The 13,081-nt window shown below is 31.2% G+C and overlaps 1 protein-coding gene across 2 annotated transcripts in view; it reads right to left on the minus strand.

The window, feature by feature from the left end:
- The window catches only part of LOC145292968 (nuclear protein localization protein 4 homolog), a 65,433-nt gene that overhangs the window by 14,128 nt on the left and 38,224 nt on the right, over nt 1-13,081 (minus strand). For both annotated transcript variants that reach the window (XM_080139201.1, XM_080139202.1), the window contains exons 6-10: nt 10,624-10,718; nt 9,787-9,910; nt 7,965-8,144; nt 6,409-6,570; nt 3,490-3,777 (exon numbers count right to left, since the gene is read on the minus strand). In XM_080139201.1, the coding sequence (XP_079995327.1) occupies nt 3,490-3,777; nt 6,409-6,570; nt 7,965-8,144; nt 9,787-9,910; nt 10,624-10,718 (849 nt within the window). The remainder of the gene's footprint in view (nt 1-3,489; nt 3,778-6,408; nt 6,571-7,964; nt 8,145-9,786; nt 9,911-10,623; nt 10,719-13,081) is intronic.

Below are 13,081 nucleotides of genomic sequence, written 5' to 3' on the forward strand. Positions count from 1 at the left end.
ATGGACAGTCGGTCAGACCATATTCAACGGCTTTGAAAGATGCCCTAGAAAAGAGGCAGAAATCTCATCGTAATTCCATACATAGGTGAAACAGATTTCAGACTCTTGCATACAATTGCATTCTCATTAGTCAGAATAAATCCAAGGGTAATAACTCTGATAAAAATGCAAGGGAGATAATTAAAATACTTCTAAGCCAACTTTACAGAGTTTGAAGCCCAAAACGATCAAAATGTAATAACCAAGTTGATAAAATAACCAAGTTGAGAATAATGAAAATTCTCCATCTGAAATATAAATAAAAAATTATTCAAAATGAAGTCATGTGATCCCTAGTCACATGATCAAGCTATATCAATCCATAAATAAGCAGACGATTTAAAATGTCTGATTATTGAAGAAAATTTCCAATATAAAAAATAACATTTTGTGAATTTCTGGGTATAACTTTTTTTTTTTTTTTTTTTTACACAGGCATCACCACTTATCAAGGCTCAGAGACCACTCGAGGATAAGGGTTAAGAGTATACAGTAGTCAATTGAACGATATAGTAATTGTTAGTAATAGAAATTAGGTAAATTTGTTAACTTAAGTGGAACGGCTCATCAAGTACTTGTTTACGTTGGACTTGAAGACAACCAGATTGTAGTTGGAAAGCAGGAAAACGAAAGACAGTTCCACAGGCATGCAGTTCTAAGAAAGAAGCTTTTTTCATGGAATCTACATTTAGGTTTAGGCACAGATAAAGTGTGGAGGGAATTATTGATAGTGTTTTCAGCTAGACAAGTGTTTCTTGTAAAAGTTTGGCGAGAGGGGACCATAGACTGAAGCTCAATTGAGCACTTGCCATGAAAATAACGATAAAGCAGAGACAAACTCGCAACATCTGTGAGATAGAGGTTGCAGAGAAGAGAAAAGGATATCTCCTACAAGGCTACAAAGTCTATTTTCGACTCTATTAAGGCAGGACAAGTCCTTTCTAGCAGCTCCTTCCCAGATGTGGCAACAGTACTCCATCCTTGGACGTACCTGGCTCTTATATAGATAGAGAATTGCGTCAGCAGTAAGATATCTACTGGATCGATAGAGGGATCTCACCATTTTTCCAGCGGCCTTGGCAACAGATTTAATGTACGTGTTCCATTTCAGATCAGGAGTAATGGTCAAGTCCAGAAGCTTATCAAAATATGAGGCCTCCCCAAGACGAGAGCCATTCATTTCAATTGATGCCTGATGGGGATTAGAACGTTGATGATGTAAAGATAGAAGTTTGGTTTTAGATGCATTAAAAGTAACCAGCCACTCCTTTCCCCATTGTAACACGTGCTCAAGATCAGAGGAGAGAAAATTGGAGAGAACTTAGTCATTTACGATCTTAGATGTGCTATCATAGATAGTAGCGTCATCAGCATAAATGTCTTCTACGAAGGATGTAATTTGGAAGATCATTAATGTAAATCAGGAAGAAAGTTGGACCCAGGATGGAACCCTGTGGGACTCTAGCATTAATACTGTGAGCTTCTGATTTCTGCCCATCAACTATTACTCTTATGAACCTATCCGAAAGAAAGGATTTAATAATTGAGAAGAAATTTCCAGCTATACCACAGCTGGAGAACTTGTGAAGTAAACCATACCTTATCAAAGGCCTTTGATATGTCAAGAGCAATTGCCCTAGAAAGGTTGCCTCTGTCGAGCGATTCACTAATCCTATGAGATATAACTGTAAGCACATCTGCTGTAGATCTAGCAGAATGGAAACCATATTGTGTGTCACTAAGAAGGTTATTTTTGCTGAGATGGTTGATTATTTCTCTAACACAGATTCCAGCAACTTACTCATGACGCACAGGAGACTTATTGGCCTATACTGAGAGGGAGATGACCGATCACCTGAATTCTTAAATACAGGGCATACTGATCAGATTTTCCAGGGTGATGGGAAGCAATTCTCCTTAAGACAACGTTTAAACAGTTTTGTAAGTATTGACGCTAGTTCAGGTTGAAGTTTTTTAAGCACTATAATTGGAATACCGTCAGAGCCGGTTACTTTACTGGAATCAAGGTTTTTGATTAGTTTGACAACATCACAAACATATTTGTATATCACATAGCGTGTTTTCTGATACAGTATATCGATACACTATGGCTGACTGGGATAGCTTCCGTACATTTATATCAGATCTACCTCTGCGTTCCATGTTTAAAAAAGATGTGTCCTCTATAGTATCAGACCTGACGGAATGGTTAATTGTAGGTATAGACAGTTTCATACCCTCGAAAGAGTTCCAGCAAAAACCTAACAGCCAGCCATGGTTCTCTCCAGAATGTGCTGCTGCCATTGTGCACAGAAATCACTTTCCATTGCTTCCAACGTAATAGATGTATTGAGACTAAAGCTGCTTTCAGGACTGCCAGCAACTATTGTAAGAAAGTAATAAAGAACGCAAGAGAGTTGTATGCTCAGTCCGTCAAGTCCAAAGTAGCTGAGCAGCGGCTTGGTTCCCACAAGCTTTAGCAAATAGCAAACAGAATCTTGAACAGAAGCGTGTGCTCTATCTCAACTATCATCAATGGACCTGAGGCAATCTTATCAGCATCAGATAAAGCCAAACTCTTTGCCAAGAACTTTGCAGCTAATTCTACCCTTTGCAACCAAGGCCGTCAACCCCCAATATTTCCTCCTGTATCAGAAAACTGCACACATGGTATGATAGAATATTTATCAAACTATTTTTAAATTAATTCACTGCTTTGCAAACAAATATATATTCCTGAAATTCATTTATATTATTAGGAACAGAGACATCATAAAGACATTTATATTTTAGTTTTCAAGAATGCTTGCTGGACAATTGTAATGTTATGTTTTGAGAATTCTTCCGATCCCACCAGATTGCCTTTTATTATATTGTTAACAGAAATAGCCAGAGTTTGTTGACACGTAGGTAGTCACCTCAATGGGTAGTGGCATCTTTTTGTAGAAATGGCCATAGAATACTATGGTTAACTTTTTTCTCTTTGTGTTTATAATAATGGAAGCAATTAAAAAGAAAAATAACTTTATTTAAGAGCTCTGTGCTGTATCTGATTTTTTTTTAGCGATTTATTTATTTTACAGCAAGTTCATTTAGATAAGTGTATCCTATTGGCCATCCTCTGTAAGAGTTGGTGGAAGAGCCTAGATAAAGACATCTTATTGCCTCAAAAGACTGAGTCTGTCTCATCTTGATGACATCTACTTCCTGCCATAATATAACTTCCTGTACACAACACATCAATCTCAAATGGAAAATTCCTTTTTCTTACTTAATATAACCTTACATAGAAAATACCGTTTTTAACACATGCACATCAAATACTGCTACAAAATAAGCTACAAACAGATCACATGTTTTTCTAATTTTTTTTTTTTTTCTTTTAGAAAAAGAATAGGCTCAAAATATCATTAGATGTTATTTGATTTTCTAGGCAAAAGAGCAACCTACCTTGTAGAAGACATCTGGGACAAACTGTTGACTAGAAGATTCCTTAACATAACCTAATTCTGGTGCATCCTTTGTTGGAATAAGACAATCATCTCGCACGAGAGCCATGCATTGGTTTGACACTTGATAGCCTTCAAAGTGGACTTGGTTTTTATCATCTCCAGTCACGACCACAGTGACAAACTTGGAACCAAATTTGCCCTCTTTAGAGTAGTGACAAGGATTTGGGTATATATTTTGGAACTCAGCAGCCATAATGCATTCTTCAGCACTTAAAAAGTGAGTATCCTAGAAAATAAATAATTGAAATCAATCCATTTTCATGACATCAGTCAACAATGACCAATTAGAATCTGGTAAACAAATGAAGTTTTCAAATTAAAAAACAAAACTTGAGAATGCTACAAAATAAATAATTGAAATCAATGTGTATCTTCATTACAGGAACTGTTTAAAAAATACTTTAATAAAATACAGATTTGAAATAGAAATCCCAAACCAAAAATTTTCATTATACTAAAAAACTTTAGTACTCTGCTAATGTTTTAAACCAACACATTTCAGGTGAAAACATTATGTACTTATGTATAATGTCAAAATTAGTACAAATTCCAAGAATTAAGAAAATTTATCTAGTAGATGTGCTAGATGCATTTTAACAAAAAATCATCCAAATGACATTGTTTTAAAATAGTGGACCCTTAATTTAAGTCAATTTAAATCAAGGGAGATAACTCAGTTTATCATACTGAATTATTCACAAAAATGCTTCTACATTAAACATACAAAAAATTAAAACATCCGATAAAACTTGGTAGGTCAATAAATTTTATTTTTACTTGTAATGATTTTTCTATGGGATCATTTTTCGTAAATTTTGGAATTTATACTAATTTCGACATGAGACTTAAGTATATAAAAAAGTTTTCATCTGAAATGTAGCGGTTTAAAAGATCACCAATGTACACAGGCACCATAATGTAAGCACATAGATCTTTGCAAAATATAAACAACTAGCCTGGGTGTTTGGAGGTGTGTGCGGAGCAAATAAAAAAATAAAAAGTGGTAGTAAACAGACAGGCTCGAACCCATACCGCGAAGGAGGAAAAGAATGTGAAAAAAAAACAATTGTGATGTCTTTGCCATTGCATTCATTGCCAAACTGGAAGTGGCGAAGGTTTAAATTAAGGCTAGTCAATCGAAAAGAAGAAAATGACTTTCGAAAATATTGGCAAAAAAGCGACCCCCACTCCTTGTAAAAAAGTGGCCAGTTGAGGGTGAAGAAATTAATGCTTTTAGCCAATTTTTCAATATCTGTCATTTGAAGGATTGAGTTTCAAAACGATACCAATCTTGTGAAAATCTGTTGCCTCTATCAAACGTTTTAGGCAAACATACATACATTTAAACAGACAGGTGAGATTTATATTATAGATGGTACTAAATTCACCACCAAATTATAAACATTCAAACTTTGTTGGAAACAAGATTTGCTGTTTTGTCTGTTACTAGTTTAGAAGTCAAATGTAGTGTATCAAAGCAGACTTTTTGATTAAGTAAAAAATCCTTACAAATACCAATTATCTTATCCTATGTGAAAATTAATTATAATGGAAGCAATCAGTCCAGCATAAACATTGGACAAAATCCCATTACCTCTAAAAAAAATGTGCAAAATAACACAGAGGTGCAACTTTGTTCATATAAAATTTATTTCAACAGTTAACATTGAATCTTCGTAATGTGATTCATGGCTATAGAGATCTAGATGTTCCTTTTAATGCTAAATCAATAAAAAAAAATCTTAGCTCACTCATAAATATGGCCCCATTTGCCACATTTACAAATTGATTTCTTTTATTGTCTATCTTATCTGAAAAATTATTAAAACTGTAAAAATACATGTTTTTTCCCCAGAAAATTAAAATATTTTAGGCAAACAAATATTAATAAAAAATTATGCAGTAATACAAAAACATAAGTAGAAAGAACTTAATATTTTCACTTGAAAGTTAATTTTCTTTAGACTTTTGCCTTTTTTAAAAACATTTTACAGTATTTTGTCAAACTTCATCTGATGAAATTTTTTGTTTGCTGTAAAATATATTTACAATAATTGTTATTGCTAATTAAAGTGCCTTTTCATCAATTTAATTTTAATGTTTTTCACATGTAAAACTATTTCGGAAAAATATTTCCCAAAACTCTTGTTGTGGATTTATGATTTTTTTTACTATAAATTGATCTGCATATTCAAAGATCTCGAGGAAGTAAGTCATAGTATTCCTTATCTGTAGCGTCATCACTATCATTGCCTACCATGATCCGGAAACACATTAAATGGATATCATAAAAAGATTTGGATGATTAAATTGATAGCCAGGAATGATAAAAACGAACCAGTTAAGCACCAAAATCGCTGTATAAAATATACCATTCGTCTAGATACGAGTAGGGAACTATGCTGTGTTGATCCTGACTGAATTAACACTACCAATTTTTTTACCTACAATTCTTTACAATTCAAAGCTTCTCTGACTGGATGATGCTGCGAATTTTGTCTTGAGACAAATACATTTAATATTCGCAATTGGATGATTTTCTTTTCTCTCTGTTATTTCTTTTGCCATCTTTTTTGGATCATTGTTCTTTTACAAGAATGGCATTACACTCAAAGAGTTGTTCAGGTCTTTGGTTGTCCACTGACACACCAACGCCAGACAGACAAATAGATAGGATTACATTGTGAATTAGCTACTTATCCAAAATATCTCTATAAGATACCCTCTCAGTTGATCGGTTATTCTTAAGTTAAAAATAGCATTTTTTTTATTTGTCTACACATTTGTATAAGAGGCTCCATGTATTTGTTATCACAAAATTTGTAGAATAAATGACACATCTTGAGGAATAACTTACTGAATTTCCCCTAAAATGTTTGACAGTCGCTTTTTTCAGATCATCTGCCACCAGATCCGTGAAGATCCAACCGATCGGGAAAAGGCCGAGTTGTTCTGCCACTTCATTCACCAAAGTTTCTTTTTCATCGTCCAATAATCGGATTCGATTTCTCGAGCTTTCCTGAAAATCAAAAGAACAAAAAATTCTTTTTTAATTCCAATTTGTTAAAAATCAAACTCAATTCATAAAAATAACTAAAAAATAGTTTTATGTTGTTTTAAAGGCACATATCAAGGGTATTTAAAAGCAAAGACATATCACTAAAGTATAGCTTGTAGTTGGAAATTATGCAGTTTGTTTTTTTTTAATAGTCATTAATTTTATCTATTTTTTAAAACTATACTATCTTTTTTTCTATTTATAACTTTTAATCAAACATAATAATAGAAGTAATATTTCCCACTCCCATATATCAACAATTTAAATGACTCTTTAATCATTTGAATCCTTTATATAAACAAAATGACGTTAAATTTTTGGAAAAAAATCAATCAAGCATTTGAACAAAATAGACAACTTTCTTTAATATATAAAGTCAATTACCTTATCTTTCTTTTGAATTTCTACTTATATATAAAAGGCATTTTATTTATGTGTGCAAATTCGTTCTCTATGGACTCCATGATGGCTGGGTCATATATTTTTAATTTCACACAAATATACATAGGCAGCAAAAAGAAAGTCCACACTTGTAAATTTTTCAAAAACTGCAAATTTAGTTTCATTTGATTTGCCTTTTATTCTTCTATAATTTTACCTGTTCATATTTGACTTTTAATTTTAAAAACCTGTCAGAGATAAGTCAGTTTAGAAAACACATGCCAGCATGAAAAGAAGTAAATCAACTTATTCTGCCATCTAATTTACATAGGTGTTTACGGTTTGTGCAAACACACTATGTAAACTAGCTGGAAAGAGTCACTTTTTTTCTAACAGTTAGGAAATATGAGAAAGTGGTTGAATTAACACTACAGAATTTAATTGCCTTACTGGCAAAAAAGTTATATCACAAATTTGTACTTCAACTCCATTTCTCCTTGTCTCAAATTTATAGATTTAAACTACAAAAAATAACTTTATAAAGTATAATGTATTATTAATATCATTAATAATTATGTTATTTTAATCATTAGTTTGGGTTTCAAATTTTATTTACAATCTATTATAGAAGCATCAATAAATTTGAAGAATATGAAAAAGATTTGGGGATAATATATTTTCTGTGCAAGTGATTGTTCAAAAGCGTTTCAAGAAAGAAGCTTTGGATTTATCTTTTTTCATGTTAGTTTGTTATTTTTTTATATTGTTTCACATATAAACCCTAGTTTTTTTGGGTTTTTTTTAATCCGCATCATTTAGCCATATTTGGTGATATCAAATTTTAGTATTTTGTTTTTCAATATCTGGCACAGAGTGTACCGTTTTAAAGATAGTATTTTCAGTATAGTCATTTTGAATATTTCCCCAATAAATTTCATTTGAAGTGTTTCCTGCCTGCCAAATAGATCATTTACCTGTGGGGGTTCATAAATAGCAGCTATGGTTGCCTTGATTCCCAAAGGCACGTCTTTATGGACCTCATATCGTCCATACAAAATTCCCAGTCGTTGTCTCCCAGTTCGACGCCAATAATTCAAGAAACGCTCAGCAATTTTAGGATTTTCAAACATTATGTTATCAACATGTCGATAAGTCTGTAAAAGTTGGAAGACAAAAAAAGAAGATCATTCTTGATTATTCAATAGTTGGAGAAACCATTTGCATGAAACAAACAAAATAATTTTAATTTAATCGTAAAATCCTCAAACTGAATAACAAAACAATTAACATAATTCCTTTGATCAAAGATCATAACATTTAATTTGGTGGGATTGGTTTTTAACAATTTTATATGTTAATCACAAAAGTTATTTTTAAAAGTTTTCACCTGGGAACTACACAACATTTTTCCTTAATTTGAATTCTTCATTTTACATTATTTTTCCCTTATCCAGAAGTTTGACATTTGATATTTCACAAGTTTACTCTAAAGTCTTCACAGTTCAGTAGGCCAACTCTCTACAAATTCAGCTGTGTATGGTCTTGTCATAGCTTCCAAGTTTTCCTTGTCTAGCCAACTTTTCTACAATTTAAGATATCTATACTTTTGTAACTGCTTATTCAGGTGGATGAATACTCTGCACGACTGTAGCAGTGTAATCAATTCATCCTCACAATAACATGCAAATGTAGTGCTTTTAGCAAATCTTCTGACCTAAAATGTTGGGTTTGGTCAGATTTTACATTGCAAATTCATCAATTGTGCTGCAGTCAAAGGAGAGGGTACTGGTTAATATATATATATATATATATGTCTTATTTGTAGTATTCCAAATTATACTGGGTTTATATAATTCAGTAATCGTTCATATACCAATAAATTTTAAGCCATCATATTTCATAATTGAGCATTCATAAACTGTTTTAACAAAAACCAATACTTCAAAGAATGGGTTGATAGCAACAAAAAGTGTATTTCATTGTTAGTTACAATTGTTTCAAGACCATTTGGACAAATTCAAACATTATGTTGTTTGAAAATTTTCACAAGAACAGCCTTTCTTCAGACTTATTGAATAAAAAACACTTTAACAATAAAACATTATGGAAAAATATTTCCTTTATAAGGAAAAGAAAATAAGCGAAACTTTTACCTCTATCGTATCCTTGCAATATATATATATATATATATATATGACACTTTTTGCACGACTGCTATACAAAAATTTTAATGTAAAAAGGGAAAATAAAATCTGAAAACGTAGGTGACATCTACCTCCCACCCACCCCAAAATAATGTCACTAATAAAAAGGTTTACTAATTAAGCAAATGCTTTAATATTTTCAGGTTTATGAATAGGAACCATTGCACTGAAGATTAAACGAAACTTGGTGGACAAAGAAATGCATCAACTGAATTCTATTTGTATAAAATATGGTTGAAGACATGCACTGCATGGAGAGAAATAATATAAGAATGATACAATTATGAATTTTATTAATGATTCCATGAGTGGCATTTTTGGAGGTTGGACGCTGGTTATATTTTTTTTAGGTCACTTTATTTTATCCTTCCTACTTGAATAACAGTCTTTCATATTTGCTTCATTTTTTTTTTTTTGATGAATTTTATCTAACGAGCAAGTAGATAGGAATCATATTTTTGTTAATGATAAAAAAGGAAACAGGAAAAAAGTTTAGAAAAATAAATCAAAACCAAATTATTTTTTTAGAATAAAACAAAGCAAATCAATTTCTGTATGAGCACAAAAATAAATGGTATATCAGCCAACTTACCTGTCTGTTTAAAGTGACCGCATTTGGCTGACATTTTGTACAAATACCACCTGGCCATGGAGGATGTTCATTACAACCAGACTTGATTTTACAGCTAATGTCTTCCAAATTGGCAAATTTTCCTCTAGAAAACAAAATGTTTATTTTTTAGATTCAGAGAACAAAAAATTGATTAATCTATATTAAAAAGTCTTTCTTTTTTTTTTTTTTTAAGAAATCCTTAAAAATTATTTTTCATGGCAATTTTTTACATTTACTCAAAAATCAACGCTAATTAAAGTTATCATAATTAGACTGACAATCTCATTGATTTTTTATTCTCAAGTGATTTTTATAACTTTGATATTTAGCTACCAATTATTTTTACACTAAGAACAGAACTATATATTTTTTAATTTAAACTGTTACACTAAATTAAAACGGTTAAAATATTTTTAAAATATTAAGCTGACAATTATTTTTGTCATTAAAACAATCTTCATTGTTTTAAATAGATTAATATGGTTACAAATTTCAAAAATTAAATACAAAAGAGACATTCATTTTATTTTCAAATATATTTAACTGATGCTAATAATTATTTTTACAGAAGAGACAAAGATTTTTTTATTATTGTTAAACTTGAGAGACATTATCACAAAGTAAATTTTACAGACAGACAAAAGTAACAGTGGTGGTTTCATTCTATGGCATATCAATCCTTTTCGGGTTATTTAATGCCAAATCCAGTAATTTTGGAAAAAAGTTTTATGCTTCAAGTTATTTGTATAATAATGAAACAAAAATTTTAATAATTGAACCATTCATCAATAAACAAGAAAACAAAAAAGAACTCACTTGTCAACTCCGCCTGTCAGTTTCCGTAAATACGAGTGAAAAGACAAGAATTTAATTGGAGGCTTGCAGTCTTTCAATACTTCTTCATCATAAGGCTGGAACAAAATGAAATAATTATAAGTTGTAAAATAATTCAAATACAGCACTAAGAAAAAAAAAAATAAAGATTTACATAAAAAATGTAAACTTATGGAAAACAAAATATCTGGAATTTTTTCAGATTTGTTTGAAATTCATACTTGGTTAAATTCTGAGGCAAGTATTTGAGTGCTGGTTCAGAATTCTCCCTATATAAAAAAAATAAAAACATTTGTATGATGTATGTAACTGTGACAGAAAAAAAAATATATTCTAAAAATCACATAAATTAATCAAGTAGCTTTATTTTTAAATAAAAAAAATAAATTTTATGTCTCACTAAGGACACTGTTTTGTGACACCTTATTTCAATATTGATAGAGGCCAGCCATATCCATAACCAATATTGAGAGCCTATGCAACATAATTTCATTTTGCAGATTTTACAATCAAAACTTAGTCTTTAAAAAAAAACAAAAAAAAACAAGGGAGATAACTCAATGTAATTAAAATTTGCAAAATTTTGGTTGTGAAGACTATAATTTCCCATTAATCACTTAAAAATGATTTACTTTATAAAAATAAAACTACTTGATTAATTTACATAAATTTGGAATACAATATTTTCTTTCTATCATGGGCACATACATGATGCAGATTTTTCTTTATTTTTTTTTAATATAGGAAAAATTCTGGACAAGCACAAAGTACTGTATAAAGTTGTGTTTATAATTTAATTCTTGATATTAGGTTATTAATAATATATAAACTTTCATAATTTTTTGTGTAAAAAATATTTTGGATTTTGGAAAGCGAAAAAGATGTGCATTAACATTGTTAGAAATTGAAATATTGATCAAGAAATTTGGAAATGGAGAGAGAGGTGATTCCATAATGAATTTTGATGATTTAGAAAGGGTGGATTAATTCTGAACACGTTGCAATCTACCATAACCGAAGTATGTTTTGCAAGAAGCAGACGCAAGACGTAATTCAGAATGACTGAATATCAAAGTGTAAGAGGATGCCAATTTCTACATCAGTGTTCAAAAGGTAATTGCAAGAACAGAAACCACTATTTAGTATTAAGGAGTGGATAACTATGTAATTCAAAATTGTCTTACAAAAAAAAAGAGAGAAAGAAATTAAATCAAGAAACTATAAGGAAGACGATTGAAGAGGATAAAAACAGGAAAATACTCAAGACATTTTACAAGTTTCTTTTTATACTTATTACATGAATTAAGAATTTCTAGTGAAAAACAAATCAACATACTTCCCCAACAAACATAAAAACACAAAAGAACTAAATACCTTCTTTGAAACGCTCTGGAACCTCAACCCCCAACAAAAAGAAAACCCCACCAGTAATCTAACACGAAAACAAAATCAAGCACTTAAAAAAATCCAACACAATAACAACTTAGTTATAAAGGAAGCAGACAAAGGTAGTGCAGTAGTTATAATGAATAAGAACTTCTATAAAACAAAAATTTTAGAATCACTAGGGAACGAAAATTATTACAAACCAATTAGCTCTAACAGACGACACAACCATATCTAAAATAACAAAACTCTGCACAACATTAACTAAAAAAGAAAAATTATTAAAATTATAAAAATTATATGTACATTAACTAAAAAAGAAAAAGACTTCCTTACAAACTTCACAACAAAAACAAACATCTTCTATGGGCTACCCAAAATACACAAATCTAACCAGGTAAGACATGCTATCAACATACAAAAGTCGGAATACATAAGCACCCCAAACCCCAACGACCTCACATTCAGACCCATAGTAGCAGGACCATCATGCCCAACAAGCAGACTTAGCAACCTAATAGATATACTATTACAGCCCTTCACCAATCTAGTCAGAAGTTTTGTAAGAGATAACACACACTTCCTTAGCTCCCTACCACAAGCAGTAGACGATGAGACTATACTAGCCACATTTGATGTTAGCAGCCTATATAGCAATATCCCACACAATCTAGGAAAAGAAGCTATCGCATATTGGATTGACAAACATACAGACTTTACACCCCAGATTCAATAAACAATTCGTGATTGATAGCATTGACATAATCCTCAATAACAACTCCTTCCAATTCAATAAAGACAACTACATCCAAATACTAGGCACAGCAATGGGTACCAAAATGGCACCGACATATGCCACCCTTACACTCGCTTTCCTAGAAGAGACCTTTTATGAAAGGATAGAGCAAAAGTACGGGCACAATATAAAAACACTCTTCATAAAATCTTGGAAAAAATACCTAGACGACTGCTTTATCCTCTGGAGAACCTCATGGGGGGATATCAAAGAACTCCACACTTTGCTACAAAATCTACACCCAAAAATAAACTTCAC

The sequence above is a fragment of the Euprymna scolopes genome, chromosome 14 (genome assembly GCF_053919585.1).
Source record: "Euprymna scolopes isolate OS-2025 chromosome 14, ASM5391958v1, whole genome shotgun sequence".
Lineage (NCBI taxonomy): Eukaryota > Metazoa > Mollusca > Cephalopoda > Sepiida > Sepiolidae > Euprymna > Euprymna scolopes.